The sequence below is a fragment of the Stegostoma tigrinum genome, chromosome 27 (assembly GCF_030684315.1).
Source record: "Stegostoma tigrinum isolate sSteTig4 chromosome 27, sSteTig4.hap1, whole genome shotgun sequence".
NCBI lineage: Eukaryota > Metazoa > Chordata > Chondrichthyes > Orectolobiformes > Stegostomatidae > Stegostoma > Stegostoma tigrinum.
In genome coordinates this window covers 7358210-7384615 of record NC_081380.1, presented here as the reverse complement: position 1 = coordinate 7384615, position 26406 = coordinate 7358210, and the positions used below count along the sequence as shown (strand labels likewise).

Sequence of the window (26406 nt, the reverse complement as noted above, 5' to 3'; positions counted from 1 at the left end):
TGAGCAGACAGTGGAAAGTCAGAGGTCAAGTGCGAAAGTCAGAGGTGAATAGATTATTATCAAGCAGAATGGTTATCTGAGGAAGGCAGTATTTGAAGTTACAATCTAATCAGTGATTATGTACTTGAATAGGGAAGCAGATTCAAGGAGCTAGATAGCCTGCTCCTCCTTTGCATCTTATTCTTACAGTAATCACTACATTGCACATAGTACATTGGGGGTCAGAAGACATCATGTTGGGTTTTATAGTGATGCCAAGATCTCATAGATGACACAGTGACACAAATACTACTCTACATCATTCCACACAAAAACCTGCTAATCATTTCTCAGATTACGGCTACCGTAAAAATGTTGCAATAACATTTACCTAGATTAAAAGCAATTTAATTTAGTTTGAGACAAACCACTTTGATTCCTGTACTTTTTCCATGTCTCTGTTCAGTCAGCCCCTTATTGCCTTGCTACCCTTCAGTGGGAACCATTTAGTTTCATTACTTCATCAGGAAAATATACTTCGACACTTCAATTAAAGTACAGGCACCAACAATTTTCCACATCATTACACAGTTAACGTGACCAAAGTAGAAAACATAAGGGCAACTAGAAAATGATGAAATACTGATGAGGAACAGGGAACTATGCTGATGTCAGAACTGCTCCATTTTCTCAACACTGTTGGTAAGCAGCAGGCTGCTTCAGCAGACGTATACGTAAAAACTTCTTCAGTATCATTTGAGTGCAATAGTACAAGATTAATGTAATCAAGCCTCAAAAGCAAGTTAACGTTCTCTTTAAAATAATACCACCCCTTCTAGCACAGTAAGGGAAAAAGGTAAGTGGGGGTGGGGGGGGGGGAAGACAAAAAAAAACACAAAACAAGAAAGAAAAAATGAGGTGGAAAACAGAAGCAGACAGAAGGGAAGGAAGAAGCAGGAATGCAATACTTGAATAAATTTATCACACTTTGGCTGCTTTCAATCTATCAACTTTAGTTATAAGAAATTAAAGTAATTAATTGCAGCATGATTTAAAACCAAAACATTGAAGGGGGTGAGAGACAGAGAGGGGCGCAAGGGGTGGGGAGAAAATCGAGGGCAAGTGGTGGTGGGGGAGGGCGAGAGATGAGGCTAGGGAGGAAAGAGGGGATAAGGAAAAGGGGGAAGGGGGAAGGGAACAATTGTACATCAGGACTTTACAGGACCAGACAATAAATTGTACAATGGACGTCCATGAAGAGTCTAAAAGCATTCTATCTTTAAGTCAATGATATATTCCACTAAGCACAACAAGCACAAACTCGGCCGATGCCACCAGACCAGCCGCACTCAGGGCCCTACAACTGACTTCAGCATCTTTCAGGCTAGAGACAGAAATAACAAACCTCATTTCCCACTCTGGATTCTTATCTAGTGAACTGTGAAGCTCATGTTTATTCAACGGGGACACAGGCTTTTATAACGGATTAAAAGGTAACGTAATGAAAATGTTACAGATTTTCACTGAGAAACTTGTTCTTCTGGTGGAGGCATCCAGAACGAGTAATCACTACCTTAAAAAATTAGAGCATGGCTCTTCCAGATGATACTAGGAGATGCTATTACATGTGCAGATTAGTAGAAATTGAGAAGTCTCAGCCCAAAATGTTGTTGAGGCTGTGGAGGAGTCAATGATAACTTTAACACTGCATGATGGATAGAGTTTTGTTAGGCAAAGATATAATCGATAAAGAACCTAACAAAAATCTATTGCACAGATTTAACATTTACAGCCGACTACACCAGAGCCTCAACATCATTTTTGAGTGATGGTTCTTGAAGAATCGAGGTGTGTAGGTGGAGTTAAGGTATCAAACAAGCAGAAACTATTCAAAAACAGGAAATGCTAAGGGATGATTGCCCTAAAACTGGCATTAAGTTTGGTCGGGGCTACATGGTCGCTAATGTATTGTCAGTACTTAGATGTGGGAATTGTCAATGAGAAAAATTGTAAATGCAGAAGTATTTCCATACACTCAATGTGAACCGAGTCATCAACTAATACAGCTTTGATAAAGTAATGAATGGTGATAATGGTGGAAAGCACTGATGTAACAGATTGAAATGCATTACTCGTTCTGCGTCTCCCATCAAAATTCATAGAAGTAATAGGTTAGTTATGAGCAAAGGAGGAATGGAGGAACGGAAAAAGAAAGGATCAAGATAGAGATGATGCATTTCACTAAATTAGTGAATAGGAAATTAAATATTACAGCCACAAAACACAAATAATTCAACCAACTACAGGTCTCCAAAGTGGGTTTTAAAGGACTTACACTAAACACTTAATTGTTAGTGTCATGCACGTTTGATTTGATTTACTATTGTCACATGCATGGAAGTACAGTGAAAAATTTTGTTTTACACAGAAACATAGAAATACATAAGATAGGAACAGGAAGTGGCCATTCGAGCCTGCTCAATTCTTCACAATCATGGCTGATCGTCCAACTTAACAGCTTAAACCTGCGTTCTCCCCATAATCTTTGATCCTCTTCGCCCTCTGCAAGGACTGTTCGAGAATCCTGGAGAATGATCACCAATGCATTCACTAGTTCAAGACCTACTTCCCTTAAGTACTCTAGGATGCAGATTATCAGGCCCTTGGGATTTATTGGCCTTCAATCCCAAGTCACTTCTTGAATATATTTAATGTTTCAGCATCAACTACTATCTGCGGTAATGGATTCGATAGGCACACCACTTTTTGGATGAAGAAATGTCTCCTCACCTCCATTCTAAATCATCTACCCAGAATCCTCATACCCCTGGTCTGGACACACCCACCATGGGGAACATCCTCCCTGCAAAAATCCTGTTCAGTCCTGTTCCAAAATTCTAAGTTTCAATGAGATCCCTCCTCATTCGTCTGAACTCAAGCGAAGGCAATCCCAACCTCGTCAATCTCTCCTCATATGTCAGACCCACCATCCCTGGAATCAGCCTGGTTAACCTTCATTGCACTCCCTTGAGAGCAAGAGCAACCTTCCTCAGAAAAGGAAACCAAAACTGCACACAATATTCTAGATGTGGCCTCACCAAGGCCCTGTATAACTGCAACCATACGTCCCTGCTCCTGTACTCGAATCATCTCTCAATGAAGGCCAACATACAATTTGCCTTCTTTACCCCTGCTGCACCCACATCCTTACCTTCAGCAACTGGTGCACAAGGATGCCCAGGTCCCTCTGCACACTCCCCTCTCCCAAGCTATAGCAGTTCAGGCCGTAATCTGTCTTCTTGATTTTGCTTCTAAAGTGGATAACCCCACATTTATCCAAATTATACTGCATCTGCCATTGATTTGCCCACTCACCCAACTTGTCGGGATAACGCTGAAGGATCTCTGCATCCTCATCGCAGTCCAACCTCTCACCAACTTGGTATTACTTACAAACTTAGAGGTGTTACATTTTGTTCCCTCATCCAAATCATTAATATATATTGTGAATAGCTGGGGTCCCAGCACCAATCTCTGTGGTACTCCACAAATTACTGTCTGCCAATTTGAAATGGACCCATTAAGTCCTACTCTGTTTCCTCTCTGCCAGCCAGTTTCATATCCATGGCCTGGTCATTAATCCACGCCAGGGCCTCGCCTTCATGACCCATCAAGCTCCCACTGTGGGCATGAAGCTCCGCCACAAGTACATGTTCCTTCCAGATATTAAATCGCACTGTGTAAAATAAATCTTCCCAAATCTGTTCTAAACTTGCTTGTTACTGAATAAAATCTACCCACATCCTTTGTATGTTTGAAACATAATATACATCATAATATCACCCTGAGAGGCCTCTTGTCAAAGCCAAAACGAGAAACCAATTGAGAGACTTACACCTATCCATGGAATGGGTTGAATCATGGGCTAGCAACTCCAAAGGCATCGGGTAAAATTACAAAAAAAATCCATCAACACCATGTAACCAACATGTTAGTCATGATGAGCTAACATCCATATCGTAAATAAAAGCTGCAGAATACATGTCCTAAAACAAGTAAAAATTGCACGATACTTTGGAACAGGTATCGACGCTGATGGAAGTAAAATTACTCCTTGCCAACATCTTTACTCATTGCTCACTACCACATAATGGATCTCAAGAGCCCAAATATGTCAAAGACCAGGTAAGTTCATAAAGCAACTGCGGCACAGTTCAATTTTACAACATCTTGTGGGGATGTGAATTCAATTTAACCGCCCAAAATGATGTTCACGTGCTCATCTTTACCGTTCACTGCTTGGATATAGTGAATGGTATGTCAACCAAAGTCCCTGAATCTCCTTGTCACCAAGTTCCAACTCACTCAACGCGTGCAGACTGAATATATACTCCCTGATTAAAATTCTTTTTGCTTTCATTGTATAATAAAGCAATATTATTCACAGTGAACATAAATTGTATTGTCTGATAAGTGGGAAAATCCTTCCTGATTTATTTGAAGTTGTCTAGTTCTAACTGTCATTGTACACTCTTGCTCTAGATTGTCTTAACTTTAAATTATTTTTACTTCTTTTTATTATTATGTATGACTTCCATCATCGATTGTAGAATCCGTGATGGGCAACTTATAAAAAGCTTTTCACTGTATTTTTCATGTAAAAGTACACATGATAATAAAGTCCCCCCCATTCTATTTTGTTCTATCCCAGGCATGATATTGCTGAACCCATGCTACACTTCCTCCAAGTTCCAATATTCTTCCAAAAGCCGGATTCCCAAATCTGAACATTATCTTTCAGGTCTTGCCAAGGGAAAATGAAGCCAACCCTCTGGAATTTTCAACTTTTACTTATTCATTCTCGGGAAGTGGGCTTTGCTGGCTGAGCCGGGTTTGACTGCCCATCCCTAGTTGCTCTCGTGTCATTGTTTGTCACGTACAGAGCGCAGATGCTCCACGAAACGGTCCCCAAGTCTGCACTTGGTCTTACCAATGTACAGGAGGCCAAATCAGGAGCAACAGATACAGGAGACCAAGTTGGGGAATGTACAGGAATGTACAAGCCTTGGATGGAGGTGATGGGGGAGGTGTAGGGGCAGTTTGGCACTTCTTGCAGTTGCAATAAAAGGTGCCAGGCGTGGTGGGGCTAGTGGGGAGTGTAGAGCGGACAAGGGATTTACAGAGTGAGCGGTCCCTACAAAAGGCAGATGGGGTGGAGAGGGAAATATCTCTGGTCGTGGGGTCGGATTATAGGTGGCGGAGGATGATATGCTGGATGAGGTGGTTTGTGGGATGGTATGTGAGAACCATTTGTTGGGGAGGGGGTTTGAGGCAGAAGTGCGAGAAGTGTAAGAGATGCGATCGAGAGCATTTTTGATCATGGGGTGGAGGGTGGTTGCGACCCTTGAAATACATCTGGGATATCCAGGAGTGGAACACTCCATCTTGCGGGAGGGTGGGTCAGAGGAGGTGTAATCCAGATGACCTCCTATTTAAAGGAGGGCACATTTTATTAACGGCTGAAAAATGGCCTTACAACAAATATATCAGTACTTTTGATTCAGTCTCTGGTCTACCATCTTTGAGTAGGCCAAATTCGAAACATCTCAAGTGACTTTAAAAACTGTTTAAAACTATTTACAAACTACATTGCTACACACAAAACAGTTTTCAGTAAACTTATATGTGTAAGTATGTATATATTTTAAAATGTATCTATTACTATTCTACATCTGAAAGAACTTAATTTTGAGAGCCTCAACAAAGGTTTGCAATTAAGTTAAATTAGAAATATCAAACCTTACAATGATAATTTTGGCTTGGGATATGGCCAATGTCACTGTCACATTATAGCACAATTTCTTTTTAAAACAGACGGGAAAATAGCAGATTTGTAGTAAATGCGAGTTCTGCTCAAAATTTCTTGATCCTTTATACTGATTTGGGGTGAAACATGTTGGAAAGGAACAGTGAAACTTGAACTTTTAATTAAATCTGTACACATTTGTCTGGAGTCTCCCAGTGGCCTTCTGGAGATTTAAAAACTACAGGTTGACCTATAACCACTGAAGATTTATCTTGAAATTCTAAGAAGAGAACTTTATTAATCAGCATCAATGTAGGGCAGTCTACATTGTTCTGTAGCTTCCACATATGAACTTCATGTACAGACTACAATTTAGCAGAATGTTCACTTTATAATGGTAAGTAAGTCAAAGTAAATCAGCAGCTTTGACAGTCTATCAAGTTATTGTTCCCTAGATTTAAATTGGATATCAAGTGAGAGGCTGATGCTATACACATGATTTAAAATGTCTCACATCTAGTTTGCATGACCGAGATTTCTCCTGCTCATTCTAGGTGTTCAACGATATGTGGGAGTACAATGAACTGCATAAAACTACAGGTGGTGGATAACAATTACCCATTCACCCAGCAAGTCCCCAATATTAGCAAACAGTGAAACACAGTGCTGGCCACTGGGTAGGGGAGCTAACCGGAATTGCTCAATCACGGATCTGTTTGTGGTTTTACTCGATAAGGCTTCTTTCAAACCAGTTTCAGTGCACAGTCCACAGAAATTAGTAGACTAAAAAGAAAGCACAGTGTCTCTAGAAAAACAGCCGCTTATGTATCATAATAAACTACAGAAACTACAAAATAAATTCTATTCATGTAATGAGCACTTTGAATCAAACCATGATATTCTAAGTAACCCGTTCAGAGAAGTGGAGATACAATCGCTGATCCACAACTACTTTAAAACAACAGATCTCTGTGGCTGAAACTTCCTGTGTGATACTATTATAGATTCAATTAGCACAAAAGTGAAAAATCTACTTTGTCAACACAGGAAGCATTTGGGCATTCAAGTCCAGAAGATGCTGGCTGCATGATTAAATGGGCTAGTCGATATGGGCTCTGTCAATAGTGATATGTTATAGTTGTATCAATTGCTCTTTCTGGCCTCAACTGGTGTTTCTCAAACAAATAAGTTTCTCTGTAACCGTTCCTCTGATCTTGTTCTATTTTCAAATTTCTCATGTAAAACCTGAAAGGCCAAGTACGAGTCTTGGCTGAATTTTTTTGCCAATACATTTAGCTTCTACATCCTGTCTCCCTGTGCTACTACTTTTCGAAACAGAGGACGCATCCTTCTGGGCCAGATGAATTAGTGGTATCAATTGATGTCAATCTATTTTGCACAACCATTCTTTTTTTATAAACCTATAAAACATCTTCATCATGTCCATTTCTACCAGAAGATAAACTTCATTCACTACCAGCGTTTTCACAATAGAGACGTACTTACTCATTAGCTCAGACTTTATCTTTGCCTCCACAGGAGGACTTGCTTCTTTGCTCATAAGTGGCCTCACAATTCCTTTAGCCATCTTTCTCTTCATGTTAAAAAGAAATCTGAAATTATTTTTATAACGTTATCCGTCTGACATCCTTTATCAATTTCCCCTTGCATTCTGTAACATGCCTGGGTTCTTATCGATTAACCCGCTTTTGCTATTTAATATTCATCTTTCTTTGTTTTCCAGGGAAATATAGTGTCAGGATAACTATCTTTAATCCTTCAGAAACATGTTTGGTTTATGCTAAAAATCTATGGTCTGCCATTGTTCATTTACTCTTTATCTGGCCAAATTTTGTTTCCAGTTTCACTTCTGCTAAATTATTTTGGTTAAAAAAAAACATTGAACCAGCTCCCTTCCAGTTAGGTATGTTCACCATTGATCTTTGCCCCTTACTAAAACTACATTAAACCTAGCTACTTTATAATTAGTGATAACGGGAACTGCAGATGCTGGAGAATCCAAGATAATGAAACGTGAGGCTGGATGAACACAGCAGGCCCAGCAGCATGCTCCCGAGATGCTGCTGGGCCTGCTGTGTTCATCCAGCCTCGCATTTCATTACATTATAATTATCCTGATATTCTCCTTCAGTATTCGTAAGAATCTTGTAAACTAGAGGTGAATATCTATAATCATCAGGATTGTCCACTTTTAATTTACACCAGCGATATGAATATTGCCGCCTGGCTCAGCGTTTATTGCCTATCCATAATTGTATGAGGGTCGTTTTTCGAGCTGTATGACTCTTCGATCCAACTTGTCCATGCAGATCAGATATCCCAAACTGATCTAGACCCATTTCCCATCATTTAGTCCATATCCCTCTACACTCTTCCTTTTAATGTATCCATCTGGATTTCTTTTAAATGTTGTAATTGTACCAGCCTCCACCATCTCCTCTGGCAGCTCGCTCAACACATGCACTACCACCTGCATGAAAAAGTTGCCCCTCAGGTCCCTTTTAAATCTTTCCCCTCTCACCTTAAACCCATGTCCTCTCATTTTGGATTCCCCTGCCCTGGGGGGAAAAAAGACCTTGGCTATTCACACTGTCCAAGCTCCTCATGATTTTATAAACCTCTCTAAGGTCACCCCTCAGCCTCTGACACTCCAGGGAAGCCAGCCCCAGGCTATTTCAAAACCTTCAACCCTGGCAACATCCTTCCAATTTTTTCCTTAACCCTTTCAAGTTTAAAAACATCCTTCCTACAGCAGGGCACCCGGATCTGAACACGGTTTTCCAGAAGTGGCCTAACCAATGCCCTGTACAGCTGGAACATGAAATCCCAATTCCTATACTCAATGTTATAACCAATGACAGCAAGCATATCAAACACCTTCTTCACACCCTGTCAATCTGAGACTTCATGGAACTCTTTTTGGCAATACTCCCCAGTGCCCTACCATTAACCGTAAATGCCCTGTTCTAGTTTGCCTTACCAAAATGCAACTATTGACATTTATCCAAATTAAACTCCATCGGCCACTCGTCGGCCCATTGGCCCATCTGATCAAGGTCCTGTTGTGCTCTTCACCAATTCTGGTGTCATCTGCAACTTACCACCTGTACCTCCTACATTCACATACAAATCATTTTTATAAATAACGAAAAACAGTGGATGCACCACTGATACTTGTGGCGCACTGCTGGTCACAGGCCTCCTGTCCAAAAAACAGCCCTCCACCACCTCCCCCCATCTCCTATCTTCAAGCCAATTTTGTGTCCATTTGGCTAGCTCTCCCTAGATTCCATGAGATCTAACCTTGCTAGCCAGTATACCATGCGGAACCTTGTCAAATTACCCTCAAGTCCATAGAGGCAATGTCTACTGCTCTGCCTTCAATCCCCTTTGTCACTTCTTCAAAAAACTCAATCAAATCAGTGAGACATGATTTCCCACACAAAACCATGCTGACTATCACTAATCAGTCATTTCCCATTTAAATTAATGTAACAGTTTTCCCTCAGAATTCCTTCCAACAAGTTACCCACCAGTGGCGTTAGGCTCACCGATCTATAGCTCCCTGGTTTTTCCTTACCACCTATTCTTAAATAAAGACACCACATTAGTCCCACTCCAGTCTTCCAGCACCTCACCCAAGACTATCAAATGACACAAATATCTGAACACAGGGCTCAGCAATCTCTTCTCCAGCTTCCCACAGAGTTCTAGGTTACACCTGATCAAGTCCCAGGGATTTATTCACCTTCATGCATCCTCTTTTGTAATGTGTACACTTTTCAAGATCTCACTCTTTATTTGCCAAAGTGCTCTAGCTTCCAGGTCTTTCTCCACAATAAATACTGATGCCAAATACTCGTTTAGTATCTTACCTATCTCTTGTGGCTCCACACATAGACTTCCTTGTTTATCTTTAAGATGCCCTAATCCCGCCCTTGTTACTTTTCTGCCCTTAACATATTTGTAGAATCTCTTGGGATTCTAATTAACCCTATTTGCCAGAGCTATCTCATGTCCCCTTTTTGCCTTATACCCCTCTAGGATTCACTCGTTGCCAACTGTCTATACCTGACATATGCTTCCTTCTTATTCTTGACCAGAGCGTCGATATCTCTAGCCATCCAGCATTCCCTACACCTACCAGTCGTGCCCTTCGCACTAAGGGCAATATACTGTCTCTGAATTCTCTAACTCATTTCTGAAGGCCTCCCACTTTCCAACAGTCCCTTTACTTGTGAATGGCCTCTTCCAATGAACTTTTGAAAATTCCTGCCTACTATCATCAAAATTGGCCCTACTTTAATTTAGAATTTTAACTTTTAGATCATGCGTATCCTTTTCCATAACTATTTTAAGAGTAACAGTGAGTCAGAGGAGAACTTGTAGGTGGTATTTCCATGCACCAGATATCCTTGTCCTGGAATTGTTGAGATCGTGGTCAATGGTAGTCATGGTCACAGATTTGGAAAGTGTCATGGTGAATTACTGCAGGGAATCTCACAGATGGTACATTACAGCCATTGCATGTCAGTGGTGAAAGGAGTGGGTACTGAAAGTGGTAGGTGGGAAGCTAATCAAGCAGGCTGCTTCAAGTTTCTTGAAATCTTCAAATGCTTTCAGAGCTGCAATGATCCAGGTCCAAGTGGAGACTACTCCATCACACACCCAACTTGTTAGTGGAAAACAGTCATTGAGGAAACATGTGGCAAATCACCTGTACAGAATTCCGCGTCTTTGGCACGCTCTTGTAGCCACAGTATTGATATAGCTGGCCCGGTTCAGTTTCTTGCCAACAATGATCCCCATGATGTTGACACTGAGGTATTCAGAGATGGGTCATGCTACAATATCAAAAGGCCATGGCTCTATGTGGGAGACAGTCATTGCCTTAAAGGCAGAGACCAGAACAACAGCTAAATATTATTTATGATCCATACTGTACACTACTAGGGAGAGGTTCCACAATGATCTGTCAGTTTACACAAATGCTGCAAAGTAACTATAGCCAAAACAGCTTCTAATCCTAAACAGGGATTAAATCTTGATATTTTTGCTGGAATTTTATTAGCTTAGAATACTCAAGTTCTGCATTCTCACAGTTACGAGTTCAATCAATTTTTTTAGCAAGCCAATTCCAAAATTAATTCCTCAAAGAAAGCAAAATTCAACAAAGAAAATGAGTTGCCAAATGGGAGGAGTATTTGAACGTGTCAGCTAGCCTTTTGAGATCTTTTTCCATCTCTTTTCATTTGCTCCATACACTCGGAATTTGGCTTCAAAAACATTCTGTATCTTTCCTCAGCTGGTGCATGCAATTTGAAGAACATAATACAGGACCACCTCATCATATCATGTATGCTTCAGAAAAAGTAATTAACACAGGAATTCAGTTACATTTCATACGCAACATTTCAGTTAAAAAGCTAAGCACTGCGAGCAATAAATCAGTGTTAAAAATTGAATACGACAGACTCTAACCATTATCATTCTGCTTCAGAATTTCACAGACCCAAATATTTTCCAAAGAAAAATACCAGGCAGCACTATCAGTACAACACTCAGAACGCATCCAATAGAGACTGGCAATGAACATAAATGTGAACAGCAGCCAATTGTGCCACACCTGATTTAGAGATGTTATACTAAATTTTAGGATGAGCACTACAATACGTATTTTTGGTTCATTCTACAATAAGATGGTCTATCTATAAAACATATGGGTACTAAATCCAAAGCAGTTACAAATACAAACATACAAAACTAGAGAGGAAGCCTCTGGAGCCTGCTCCACCATTCAATAAGATCATGATTGATTGGCTTTTACTTTAAATTTTACATATCTCCCTGCAACCACCCCCCAACCCCGCCCCCGATTACACGCCATTACCCTGGCTCGCAAAAACATGCCCAACCCTGCCTTAAAAATATTCAATGATCCTCTCGCCACCACCTTTTGAGGCAGATGGAGTTAAAAGCTACACAACCCTCAGAAAATAACTGCTCCCAATTTTGTCCTGAAGGGTGCACTCTAGTTTTAAGAGTGGCTCTTTGGTGTGGACTGATGTGCAAAAGGAGGCTTCTACATCTACCTAATACAGACCATCCAGGTTCTTGTATATTCTAATCAAATCAGCCCTCACTCTTCTAAACTGTAGTGGAAATAAGCCCAGCCTATCCAACCTTACCTCATTAGATAGCCCACTCATTCCTGTATTAATCCAGTAATCCTTCTTTACTTCGAGGACTAAAACTATACACAGGATTTGAGATGTGATCTCACAAATGGCCCATTTAACTGAAATTACTTTCGCGTTCAATTCTTCAAAGTATTAAAGGATAGCACCCATTTGTCTTTTGGATTATGTGAAGTGAGTTTGTTAAGGCAGTGGCCAAAAACACGCAAATAGATTATAAGGTGGAAAAATGTAATATTATGCACTTTGGCAGGAAGAACAGAAGGGGTGGGGAAAGTTTCAGCACATAGGGGCTGGAATGGTTCTTGTGCAGGGATCCCAAAAAGCTAGCATTAAAGTTCCATGGGTAATAGGGAAGGCAAATGGTCTGTTGACCTTTATTTCAAAGCAAATGCAGTATAAAAATAGGCAAGTTTTGTTAAGATTACAGACTACAGCTGGAATACCATGAACAGTTTTGGTACCCTCATCCAAGGAAAGTATTCTACATTGCATATAATCCAAAGAAGATTCATTAACCCGATTCCAGATTTGGAGGAATTTTCTAATGAAGAGAGATTGAATAGGTTGAAGGCAATGAAGTTTAGAAAAATGAGAGAACTTATTGAAATATACAAATGCTTAGGGAGCTTGACAAGGTAGACATGGAGAGATTATTTCCCCTGGCAGGAGAATCCAGGATCAGAGGGCATAATCTCGACTAAAAGACATTTCAGACAGAGGAAGAGGAAATTCTTCACTCAGGGTAATCAATCTATGGAACTCTTTATTACGGAGGGCTGTTGAGGCTGGATCATCAAATATATCAAGATCAACAGATTTTTAATCACTAAGAGAATCAAAGCATTATGGGGGTATGGGGATTAAGGGTGCAAGAAAGCAGAGTTGAGGATAATCAGACCAACCATGAGCTCATTGAACAGCAGAACAGATTCAATGGGCCAAATGGTCTATTTGTGCTCCTACAACTTATGGTCTTACAAGCTGTACTTACATATTGACATTTTCTAGCTCATCCACCAGGCACCTAAATCCCTCTGCATCACAGATTTTTATTCTTCCTGCCAAAGTGAATCACTTCACATTTTCCCACATAACGCTGCATCTGTCAGATTTTTACCCACTCACACAACCTATGTCTATCTGCCACTTCCCTATGGTTTCTTCACAACATACTTGGCCATTTTTGTTGGTGACTTCTGCAAATTTAGTGACCATGCTTTAACCCTCCTCATCCAATGCAATAACGTGAATTGTAAAAAGTTGAGGATCTGGCACAGACCCCTGCAGGACTCTACTTATCACATCCAGCCAATTAGGGAATACTCAGTTAGGCATGCACTGAGACTCTGAGCTTTTACTTTCTGCAATAACTTTTGATCTGTCAACCTGCCTTCTGGAGTATAGTACATCTACAAGCTTTCCTCTAATTACTCCCTCAAAGAATTCCAATAACTTGCTCAAAACGTTCCTTTGCAAAAACTCTTGCTAATTGCTTTGAGTTTTTTTTAAGTGCACAGCTGCAATCTCTTTGATCATCAATTCTGACAACTTTGTCATGACTGACATCACACTATCCAATAGCATTGTGTTTTCGGTCTCCCTCCCTGAACACAGCTGTTGTATTTGCTACTTTCTAATCCTTTGGAGCTTTTCCTGAATCTATGGAATTTGAGTAAACCAACACCTACTACTGAGATCGTAGGAACTGCCGATGTTGGAGAATCTGAGATAACATGGTGTGAAGCTGGATGAGCACAGCAGGCCAAGAGGCATCAGAGGAGCAGGAAAGCTTGATGAAACCCTTCCCCGAAACGCCTAGCTTTCCTGCTCCTCTGGTGCTGCTTGGCCTGCTGTGTTCATCCAGCTTCACACTAACCACTACTGCATCAGCACCCTCAACAGCCATCAGGATGCAGAGACTTGTCAGTCACAGCTCCAAGATTGCTTGGTACCATTTCCATCAACATTGTAATTTCACGCCGTTTCTCTTTCCCTTCAAACTCCTGTATGTTGACATGCATTGTCTAGTGACAAACATGAAACTGACTGGCAAAAAGCCACACTCAAGAATAATCACATCAACTTGATCTCATTGATGAGCTGTGCTGGGCTGTGAATAAAACCATTGTGTGAAAGATGGAAGCACCACCATTACCAGTGATAGGAGCACAGGAACAGGAGTAAGCCGATCAGCCCTCGAGCCTGTTCCACGATTCAACAAAATCATGGCTGATGCGTGGCCTAACTCCATATCACTACCATTGGGCCAAATCCCTCACTACCTTCACTTAAATAAAAATTACCTATCTCAGATTTAAAACTAACAACTGATCCTACATCCACTACTGCTTGTGGAAGAGAGTTCTAAATATCTACCTGATTGCCACGTCACCTTTAAGGATGGCAAGTAATGTGTTACTTGGCTTCTCTGTCTCTCCAGCTACAACTTTTTCAGCTGCTTTTACACAAGTTCAGGGTCACAGCAGAGTCAACCTCAGAGGTGAGAACCCCTGAAACGAGTGTGATGTAGTGTCTAGCTCACTGTGGTAGAGATCATGGGCTTGGAAGATTCTGTTAAAGTAGGCTTGGTGAGTTGCTACAGTCTATTTTGTATATGCTACACATTGCTGCCGCAGTGCACCAATGGCGACGTTTAAGGTGGTATGAACAAAGTTGGATGTTTTGTCCTGGATAGTATTGAGTTTAAGTATTGTTGAAGCAGTAATAAACCAGTGAAACTGAAGCATATTCAAATTCACTCATGGCTTGTGCATTGCAGATACGAAGGACAGAATTTTAAGAGTAAGAAGGTAATTTACTCATTGCACAATTCCCAGACTCTGACCTGCTCTTGCAAACACAGTATTTAGTGGCTGGTCTATTAGACTGTCAGAATAACAGTGACCCCCAGGATTACGATGATGGGAGCCTCAACAATAAAGATGCCATTCAATGTCAACAAGTAGTGATTCGATACTTTCTTCTTGGGAATGCCTGAATGCAGTCCAGGTCTGATGGCACGCACTCAGAGTGATGTAGTAACTGAGGAGACGCAAATAGAACTGAACATTGCAGTCAGCAGCATTCATCCTCATCTCTGACTTTATGATGGAGGGAAGGTCACTGATGGAGCAGCTGACAGTGACTGAGCCGAGGACACTGTCCCAACGAACTTCTGCAGCAATACCCTGGGCCTGAGATGATACATTAGAAATTTAGACACCAAAACAAAATCATATAATAGCTTCATTTTTACAGTTCCTCTACTGAGTACGTGTGAAGCTAATCAAAAAGTAGCTTTTAGTATCTGACTGAATTAGATAGCCAAATGGAGAGATGGGTTGGAAATGTCACTCCAGCAAGTTCTCAGTGGGAGCAGTTGAAGTGAGCATTAAATTAATCCCCAAATTAAAACACTTATCGAATTCATCAAATTTCTTCTGTAAGATACAACATGTGGTAGCCAAGTCAAGATAATAAAATGTGAGGCTGGATGAACACAGCAGGCCAAGCAGCATCTCAGGAGCACAAAAGCTGACGTTTCGGGCCTAGACCCTTCATCAGAGAGGGGGATGGGGGGAGGGAACTGGAATAAATAGGGAGAGAGGGGGAGGCGGACCGAAGATGGAGAGTAAAGAAGATAGGTGGAGAGGGTGTAGGTGGGGAGGTAGGGAGGGGATAGGTCAGTCCAGGGAAGACGGACAGGTCAAGGAGGTGGGATGAGGTTAGTAGGTAGCTGGGGGTGCGGCTTGGGGTGGGAGGAAGGGATGGGTGAGAGGAAGAACCGGTTAGGGAGGCAGAGACAGGTTGGACTGGTTTTGGGATGCAGTGGGTGGGGGGGAAGAGCTGGGCTGGTTGTGTGGTGCAGTGGGGGGAGGGGATGAACTGGGCTGGTTGAGGGATGCAGTGGGGGAAGGGGAGATTTTGAAACTGGTGAAGTCCACATTGATACCATATGGCTGCAGGGTTCCCAGGCGGAATATGAGTTGCTGTTCCTGCAACCTTCGGATGGCATCATTGTGGCACTGCAGGAGGCCCATGATGGACATGTCATCTAGAGAATGGGAGGGGGAGTGGAAATGGTTTGCGACTGGGAGGTGCAGTTGTTTGTTGCGAACTGAGCGGAGGTGTTCCGCAAAGCGGTCCCCAAGCCTCCGCTTGGTTTCCCCAATGTAGAGGAAGCCGCACCGGGTACAGTGGATGCAGTATACCACATTGGCAGATGTGCAGGTGAACCTCTGCTTAATGTGGAATGTCATCTTGGGGCCTGGGATGGGGGTGAGGGAGGAGGTGTGGGGACAAGTGTAGCATTTCCTGCGGTTGCAGGGGAAGGTGCCGGGTGTGGTGGGGTTGGAGGGCAGTGTGGAGCGAACAAGGGAGTCACGGAGAGAGTGGTCTCTCCGGAAAGCAGACAGGGGTGGGGATGGAAAAATGTCTTGGGTGGTGGGGTCGGTGGTATACTGCATCCACTGTACCCGGTGCGGCTTTCTCTACATTGGGGAAACCAAGCGGAGGCTTGGGGACCGCTTTGCAGAACACCTCCGCTCAGTTCGCAACAAACAACTGCACCTCCCAGTCGCAAACCATTTCCACTCCCCCTCCCATTCTCTTGATGACATGTCCATCATGGGCCTCCTGCACTGCCACCATGATGCCACCCGAAGGTTGCAGGAACAGCAACTCATATTCCGCCTGGGAACCCTGCAGCCATATGGTATCAATGTGGACTTCACCAGTTTCAAAATCTCCCCTTCCCCCACTGCATCCCTCAACCAGCCCAGTTCATCCCCTCCCCCCACTGCACCACACAACCAGCCCAGCTCTTCCCCCCCACCCACTGCATCCCAAAACCAGTCCAACCTGTCTCTGCCTCCCTAACCGGTTCTTCCTCTCACCCATCCCTTCCTCCCACCCCAAGCCGCACCCCCAGCTACCTACTAACCTCATCCCACCTCCTTGACCTGTCCGTCTTCCCTGGACTGACCTATCCCCTCCCTACCTCCCCACCTACACCCTCTCCACCTATCTTCTTTACTCTCCATCTTCGGTCCGCCTCCCCCTCTCTCCCTATTTATTCCAGTTCCCTCCCCCCATCCCCCTCTCTGATGAAGGGTCTAGGCCCGAAACGTCAGCTTTTGTGCTCCTGAGATGCTGCTTGGCCTGCTGTGTTCATCCAGCCTCACATTTTATTATCTTGGAATTCTCCAGCATCTGCAGTTCCCATTATCTCTGTAGCCAAGTCAAGACCTGTGATTGCGCCGTATCTACTGAAGTCAATATAAGTTACATGCAGACACATTGTCTGTGACGTCAACGCTCATAATAAGATAGCCCTTATTTTTCCGTAATTTCCAAAGGATTCCGCGGTATATTTAGAAAGTGAAGGTATTTGGATCAATTCCCTTCTTTGTATGCAATTTTATGCTGTCTGCACAAGCACAGAGTAATGCAACATTCAGTGGCAGACAGTTAAGGGTTACTATACTCAAGTCACACAACTATATGCTACATTTGACTGCTCTAAACAGAAGTTACATTTAATACTGCTGAGAGACAAAGGGAAAAAACTGTCGCAAAGTTTTCATTAGGCCATGTAAAATAGTTCAAGGATCGCTGAACAGCAGTTCTGGGCTCACAGTTAGTTGAAGATGATGACAGATAGGAAGAGCTGTCAGCTCTATGCAAAAATTAACTATTTGACTGGACTGAAAAGGGAACTGAACGGCACAGTTTGCACAGCTAGGGATTATGAGAATTCAATAGCAGCTGGATAACTGAGGGCTATTAGAACTCAGGAGCAAGTTATCGGAGTTATAGGCAGCTAAGTGTTGAAGTCTGGGCTCATGGAAAGTCCTTGGAAATGTGAGGTCTTAGAAGAAGCCATGTGCCCCTAACAGTTCATGGCAGCTATCAACAAGATTGAAGGAAATTCACAAGAAATATTTGCTTCCTGCAACTGAGCTAGATTAGACCATGGGAACATGATGACATGGTGAAGTTGGCTGATTGCAAAAAAAGTAGAGCTATATCTGAGATAATAAAATGTGAGGCTGGATGAACACAGCAGGCCAAGCAGCATCTCAGGAGCACAAAAGCTGACGTTTCGGGCCTAGACCCTTCATCAGAGAGGGGGATGGGGAGAGGGAGCTGGAATAAATAGGGAGAGAGGGGGAGGCGGACCGAAGATGGAGAGTAAAGAAGATAGGTGGAGAGAGTATAGGTGGGGAGGTAGGGAGGGGATAGGTCAGTCCAGGGAAGACGGACAGGTCAAGGAGGTGGGATGAGGTTAGTAGGTAGCTGGGGGTGCGGCTTGGGGTGGGAGGAAGGGATGGGTGAGAGGAAGAACTGGTTAGGGAGGCAGAGACAGGTTGGACTGGTTTTGGGATGCAGTGGGTGGGGGGTGGGGGGAAGAGCTGGGCTGGTTGTGTGGTGCAGTGGGGGGAGGGGACGAACTAGGCTGGTTAAGGGATGCAGTAGGGGAAGGGGAGATTTTGAAACTGGTGAAGTCCACATTGATACCATATGGCTGCAGGGTTCCCAGGCGGAATATGAGTTGCTGTTCCTGCAACCTTCGGATGGCATCATTGTGGCACTGCAGGAGGCCCATGATGGACATGTCATCTAGAGAATGGGAGGGGGAGTGGAAATGGTTTGCGACTGGGAGGTGCAGTTGTTTGTTGCGAACTGAGCGGAGGTGTTCCGCAAAGCGGTCCCCAAGCCTCCGCTTGGTTTCCCCAATGTAGAGGAAGCCGCACCGGGTACAGTGGATGCAGTATACCACATTGGCAGATGTGCAGGTGAACCTCTGCTTAATGTGGAATATCATCTTGGGGCCTGGGATAGGGGTGAGGGAGGAGGTGTGGGGACAAGTGTGGCATTTCCTGCGGTTGCAGGGGAAGGTGCCGGGTGTGGTGGGGTTGGAGGGCAGTGTGGAGCGAACAAGGGAGTCACAGAGAGAGTGGTGTCTCCGGAAAGCAGACAGGGGAGGGGATGCAAAAATGTCTTGGGTGGTGGGGTCGGATTGTAAATGGCGGAAGTGTCGGAGGATGATGTGTTGTATCCGGAGGTTGGTAGGGTGGTGTGTGAGAACGAGGGGGATCCTCTTGGGGCGGTTGTAGCGGGGGCGGGGTGTGAGGGATGTGTTGCGGGAAATCCGGGAGACGCGGTCAAGGGCGTTCTCGATCACAGTGGGGGGAAATTTGCGGTCCTTAAAGAACTTGGACATCTGGGATGTGTGGGAGTGGAATGTCTTATCATGGGAGCAGATGCGGCGGAGGCGGAGGAATTGGGAATAGGGGATGGAATTTTTGCAGGAGGGTGGGTGGGAGGAGGTGTATTCTAGGTAGCTGTGGGAGTCGGTGGGCTTGAAATGGACATCAGTTACAAGCAGGTTGCCTGAGATGGAGACTGAGGGGTCCAGGAAGGTGAGGGATGTGCTGAAGATGGCCCAGGTGAACTGAAGGTTGGGGTGGAAGGTGTTGGTGAAGTGGATGAACTGTTCGAGCTCCTCTGGGGAGCAAGAGGCGGCGCCAACACAGTCATCAATGTACCGGAGGAAGAGGTGGGGTTTGGGGCCTGTGTAGGTGCGGAAGAGGGACTGTTCCACGTAACCTACAAAGAGGCAGGCATAGCTGGGGCCCATGGCCACCCCCTTAGTCTGTAGGAAGTGGGAGGAGTCAAAAGAGAAGTTGTTGAGTGTGAGGACGAGTTCAGCTAGGCGGATGAGAGTGTCGGTGGAGGGGGACTGGTCGGGCCTGCGGGACAGGAAGAAGCGGAGGGCCTTGAGGCCATCTCCATGCGGAATGCAGGTGTACAGGGAATGGATGTCCATGGTGACTCCTCCCACTTCCTACAGACTAAGGGGGTGGCCATGGGCCCCAGCTATGTCTGCCTCTTTGTAGGTTACGTGGAACAGTCCCTCTTCCGCACCTACACAGGCCCCAAACCCCACCTCTTCCTCCGGTACATTGATGACTGTATCGGCGCCGCCTCTTGCTCCCCAGAGGAGCTCGAACAGTTCATCCACTTCACCAATACCTTCCACCCCAACCTTCAGTTCACCTGGGCCATCTCCAGCACATCCCTCACCTTCCTGGACCTCTCAGTCTCCATCTCAGGCAACCAGCTTGTAACTGATGTCCATTTCAAGCCCACCGACTCCCACAGCTACCTAGAATACACCTCCTCCCACCCACCCTCCTGCAAAAATTCCATCCCCTATTCCCAATTCCTCCGCCTTCGCCGCATCTGCTCCCATGATAAGACATTCCACTCCCGCACATCCCAGATGTCCAAGTTCTTTAAGGACCGCAACCTTCCCCCCACTGTGATCGAGAACGCCCTTGACCGCGTCTCCCGGATTTCCCGCAACACATCCCTCACACCCCGCCCCCGCTACAACCGCCCCAAGAGGATCCCCCTCGTTCTCACACACCACCCTACCAACCTCCGGATACAACACATCATCCTCCGACACTTCCGCCATTTACAATCCGACCCCACCACCCAAGACATTTTTCCATCCCCTCCCCTGTCTGCTTTCCGGAGACACCACTCTCTCCGTGACTCCCTTGTTCGCTCCACACTGCCCTCCAACCCCACCACACCCGGCACCTTCCCCTGCAACCGCAGGAAATGCCACACTTGTCCACACACCTCCTCCCTCACCCCTATCCCAGGCCCCAAGATGATATTCCACATTAAGCAGAGGTTCACCTGCACATCTGCCAATGTGGTATACTGCATCCACTGTACCCGGTGCGGCTTCCTCTACATTGGGGAAACCAAGCGGAGGCTTGGGGACCGCTTTGCGGAACACCTCCGCTCAGTTCGCAACAAACAACTGCACCTCCCAGTCGCAAACCATTTCCACTCCCCCTCCCATTCTCTAGATGACATGTCCATCATGGGCCTCCTGCAGTGCCACAATGATGCCATCCGAAGGTTGCAGGAACAGCAACTCATATTCCGCCTGGGAACCCTGCAGCCATATGGTATCAATGTGGACTTCACCAGTTTCAAAATCTCCCCTTCCCCTACTGCATCCCTTAACCAGCCTAGTTCGTCCCCTCCCCCCACTGCACCACACAACCAGCCCAGCTCTTCCCCCCCCCCACCCACTGCATCCCAAAACCAGTCCAACCTGTCTCTGCCTCCCTAACCAGTTCTTCCTCTCACCCATCCCTTCCTCCCACCCCAAGCCGCACCCCCAGCTACCTACTAACCTCATCCCACCTCCTTGACCTGTCCGTCTTCCTTGGACCGACCTATCCCCTCCCTACCTCCCCACCTATACTCTCTCCACCTATCTTCTTTACTCTCCATCTTCGGTCTGTCTCCCCCTCTCTCCCTATTTATTCCAGCTCCCTCTCCCCATCCCCTCTCTGATGAAGGGTCCAGGCCCGAAACGTCAGCTTTTGTGCTCCTGAGATGCTGCTTGGCCTGCTGTGTTCATCCAGCCTCACATTTTATTATCTTGGAATTCTCCAGCATCTGCAGTTCCCATTATCTCTAGAGCTATATCTGAGTTGAGTCCTGCAGTGTGGGTTCCAGAATCCAGGGGAACAGTCAAAGGAAAGGAATATGAATGACCAGGACACAAGTAGTCATTCAGTCCTTGACAGAGGCACTTTTGTGGGAATTTCAAGTCCAGGTTGCGAGTTAAGCAATGTAATTTCTTGCGAAGAACTGATGAGATTTGATGATCCAAAGAAACCTATCTGAATTGTTTCTAAGACTAAACCATACATGGTCTACAAAATAAATATATATAATTGGCAATTCTACCTAAATTTAACATTTCAGAACTGCCTGGAGAAACTCAGCCAGTCAGGCAGCACCTGTGGAAAGCTCTCCAGAACTCTCGGGTCTCTGGACCCAAAACATTAATTCTGCTTTCTCTCCATGGATTCGGCCAGACCTGCTGAATTTCTCTAGCCATTTCTATTTTGGTTTCGGATTTCCAGCACCTGCAATTGTTTAAATTTAAAATTAGTTGTGACCAATTGGAGGTGTGGGACTAGAAATGGCAGAAGAATCGAACACATACTTTAGTGCTGCCCTCACTCAAGAGGGCACAAATAACCTCACAGAAACATTAGGGAACCAACAGCCTCTTGAGATGGTGGAACAGAAGGAAATCAGTATTAGAAGGAAATCAGTATTAGGAAGAAACTGCTGGTGGGAAAATTAACAGGGTTAAAGGCTCACAAATCACCGGGAGTAGATCATACATCCCAGAGTGCAAAAGAGAGTTGGTCTTGAAATTACAAATGCATTGGCGTTTGTCTTCCAAAATAGACTCTGAAGCAGTTCCTACAGATTGGAAAGCAGCAAATATAATCTCCCTATTTATAAAGGAGAAGGAAGAAAGAGGGAGCGAAAAATCTGGGAATTACAGACCAGTTGGCCTACATCATCGTAGCAGGGAAAATGCTAGATTCTACATATTCTCTATGGAGAGGTATTATTACATACCTCTGGAGTAGGTGGGACTTGAACCCAAGTCTCCTACCAGGGACTCTAGTATTGAGCCACAAGAGCCTGAAATGAGAGAGTCTATTATAAACGAGATGACAACCAAACATTTGGAAAGCAGTGACAGAGCTGGACAAAGCCAGCATGGGTTTATTAAAGGCAAATCGTGCTCAGCAAATCTGCAGCATTTGGAGGATGTAACTAATAGAAAAGGGAGAACCAGTGAGTGCGAATTTTTAGAAGGCTTCTGATAAGGTCCCTCAAAAGAGTGGGTAAAGGTAAAGCACATGGGATGGGTATAATCTATTGGCATGGATTTTGAGAATTCGTTGACAGTCAGAAAACAGTGGGAACGAATGAGCCTTTTACTGAGTTGTAGGCAGTGACCAGTGGTGTACCGCAAGGATCAATACTTGGGCCCCAGTTGATATATATAACTGACCTTGATGAGTGAACCACGTGAAATACTTCTAAGTTTGCTAATAACACAAAACTGGACACAAAACTGAGAGTTGTGAGGTGGGTGCAAAGAGGCTGCAAGGTGATTTGGGCAAGTTGGCTGACTGTGCAAACACATGGCTGTTGAGGCACAACGTGGCTAACTGTCAAATCATGCAGTTTAATGTGAAAAAGCAGAAAGGAAGAGTATTATTTAAAGAGTGACATATGGGAAGTGAGGACGTACAAAGCGATCTGGCTGTTCTTGTACACAAGCCAATGGCAGTAGACAGGCAGGTACAAATTAGGATGGCAAATGATAGAGTGGCCTTCAGTACAATGGAGTATTGCACGCAGATTTGGTATTCCTACCTAAGAAAGAATATACTTATCACAGATGGAGTGCATTGAAGGTTCACCAGCTTAACACCAGGGATGTCAGGACTGGCGCGTGAGGAAAGATTGTATCGCCTGGGCTTGTATTCACTAAAATTTAGAAGGATGGGAGGGGATCTGATTGAAACATATAAAATTCAAACAGGGCAAGACAGATTGGATGCAAGGAGGATGTTTTCTCCGGCTGGGAAGTCTACAGCCAGAGAATACAATCTTAAGATATGGGGTAGATTATTTAAGACTGAAATAAGGAACAATTTCTCCACTGAATCGGTGGAATTCTCTACCACAGGAGGTTGTGGAAACCAAGTCACTGAAAACATCCTAGGAACAGATTAACTTTGTTTCAGATTTTAAAAGTACAAGGGGTATGGGACAACGTAAATATGCTGTATCGAGATCGAGGATCCGTCCTGATGATACTGAATGGTGGAGCAGGCTCGATGAGCCGAATAGCTCACTCCTGATCCTAGTTTGTGCTTTATGGTGCACCCGTTCAACCTTGGTTGTAAAAACATTGATAAATTGTGACCAGACATTTATTCTATACTGCACTACTGTGTTTAGCGCATTAATGGAAGCAAGAAATTGTACTTTGAGGGAATCAAAGCAGCTGCAATGCTTAAATGTGAGGTTCTCAAGGGTATGCCCAAGGCTTTCAAAGTCATAAATCTTCATAAATTGCAAAATGGCTCAAGACTCCTCTCAAGTTTAATTAACTTCTATTCTAGGATATATACACTGTTAAATATCTTAATTTCTTGAAAAGTTAAGAAAATCTGCATTTTTTTCCCCTATTAAGTATTTGGCTTGTCCACCATCAGTAGTAATCTGCCTCTCTGTAATTTCATTAGAGTTGGAGCGTCCAATTATTTTTCAACTGCTTGCATTCTCTCTCAGGCTATCACTTTCTCACATGTTAAACGTTCTAACTGAAAATCTGTTTTTTTTTCCCCAAATGTAATATGGCATATTTCATCTTTTCAAATATTTCAAGGACTCATTCACTTAATTGACTGAGCCTGCATCTCCTTTGTGAAATGTGCACTCAGCGTTCAAAATATCGATCCTAAGCTTGTTTTCTCCAAACTTTGGATCAAATCAAAACAAAAATCACAAATCACATACCAGACTGTCTAGTCCACCTCCCAGAAGATCCACAGCTCCCATCTGCATTGAAGACATCTGTGGTACATTGACAGGGGGTCCCAGGTCAAGGTTCAGCAGGTCACCCAGAAGGTCACCTTGGGATGGAATAACTTGAGGTTGTTGCTCCAAAGTCAAGTTAGCTGCAGGGGTTGGCCCAACTGGACTATCAGGCTCAATTCTAAAACAGAGAGAAATACAGTATCAAAGCATTATTCCGATGCATGTAAAGCACAAGAAATAATCTCAAATGAGGAACATTAGCAGACACTGCAAAATAACAACAGAATACATTGCATCGGTCACAGATTGACTTATCGCATGTCTGTACATATACTGCTCACATGACAATATTTGGGATATAGACCCTCCAACGATTGCAGTTTGCCTTATCTTTAAACAAAGTAAAGATGGCAGTGCATACAACTTTGAGTTGTTAATGAACATGCACAAAAGCCAACAGTGAAACAGACATGTATCAGTGATAACAGTGTAAGTTGAGAGCAAATTATCAGTATTTATGAAAATTTTATGAAATGGGTTATTATAATAATCAAAAGCAGTGAAACTCTCAGTCACTCATCAGCTTTCTGGTCACATTTTACAATGCAACCTGTTATCACCATCACAGCAGTATACTTTCTCACTGTCCTGGCCATTAAATCATTTAAAAATTGAAATTTCCACAGATGCTCAGCAACTGTATTTCTGGGCAACAGTTCAATGATTTTCACTCAGGTTGCTGACAATCACACCTCTGCATCTCGGCACTGTACAGACAGTGATAATAATAATGACACAAAACCACAACTCCAGGCAAGGCAGCTCAGCAGTGAAAATTTTAATGACTTGAATAAGTTCAGAGGGAGGTAGGTTTAGGCAAAGAGAGCTTTCAAATTCAAGTTAGAATCTAAAGTCAAGATGACAGAATGGCATACGTATAGAAAAGCTGAGGAGGGCTGATCAAGACTAACTTAAATGGGAATAGTGCACCAGCGAATAACGTCCAGGTGGGATGGTGGCTCAGTGGTTAGCACTGCTGCCTCACGTCGCCAGGGTATTAGCTTCGATTCCAGCCTCGAACTGAGTTTGCACTTTCTCCACACGTCTGCACAGGTTTTCTTGGGATGCTCTGGTTCCCTCCCACGGTCCAAAAGATGTGCAGGTCAAACTGTGCATAGAGTACAAAGATGTGCAGGCTACATGGATTAGCCATGGGAAATATAGCATTAAGGGGATGCTCTTTGGAGGGATGATGTTCACTCAATAGGCCGAATGGCCTGCTTCCACTCAAGGGTTTCTATGAGCAGCCAGCCACATATGGGTTAGAATAAAATTAAAGGATCTTTACTACGAATGCTATAAAAATTTAGTGAACTAGTGGCAGAGATAAATGATTTAGATCAGGTCTTTCCAATGTGGGAGTCAGGATCTCAAACTGAAATTTTGGAGTAGACAGCACTAAGACATGAAGTTCTGACCAAGATATAACAGGCCTCTAGACACAGTGAAACACTCCCCCACACCCAAGTCTTGTGTTTCTCACCAAGAGGTCATGACAATTTTCTAGCTTCAAAATTCTAGGTTTGTAGTTTTTGACAAAATCAGGGCAGAGGGAGAAAGTTTTATTTTTAGTTTTAGATCAAATCACCACTTAGAAAGACATTGTTACAACGTGACCAAGATTTGAATATTTATTATCCAAAGTACACAGCACTTTGAAAAAACAGATAGAATGGAAAGAGAATATTATCTTAATAGTGAGTATGATCTTGGCTCAGAAAGTTCAGGAAGTCGAATCAAAATAGATGGACCTTGGGGAGAACAAAGGTCAGAAAATGAATAGCTTATAGATACACTAATAATTGATGGTCTGTCCAATTAAGTAAGAAATGATTACAGCTTGTAACAAAGGTAACTTTAGAGTTCTAGAGTACTTTAATC

General features: G+C 43.8%; 1 protein-coding gene across 2 annotated transcripts in view; it reads right to left on the bottom strand.

Annotated features, from left to right (window-relative positions):
• The window catches only part of ap2b1 (adaptor related protein complex 2 subunit beta 1), a 280263-nt gene that overhangs the window by 151458 nt on the left and 102399 nt on the right, over positions 1-26406 (bottom strand). For both annotated transcript variants that reach the window (XM_048557271.2, XM_048557272.2), the window contains exon 14: positions 24445-24643. In XM_048557271.2, coding sequence (XP_048413228.1) covers positions 24445-24643 — 199 coding nt within the window. The remainder of the gene's footprint in view (positions 1-24444; positions 24644-26406) is intronic.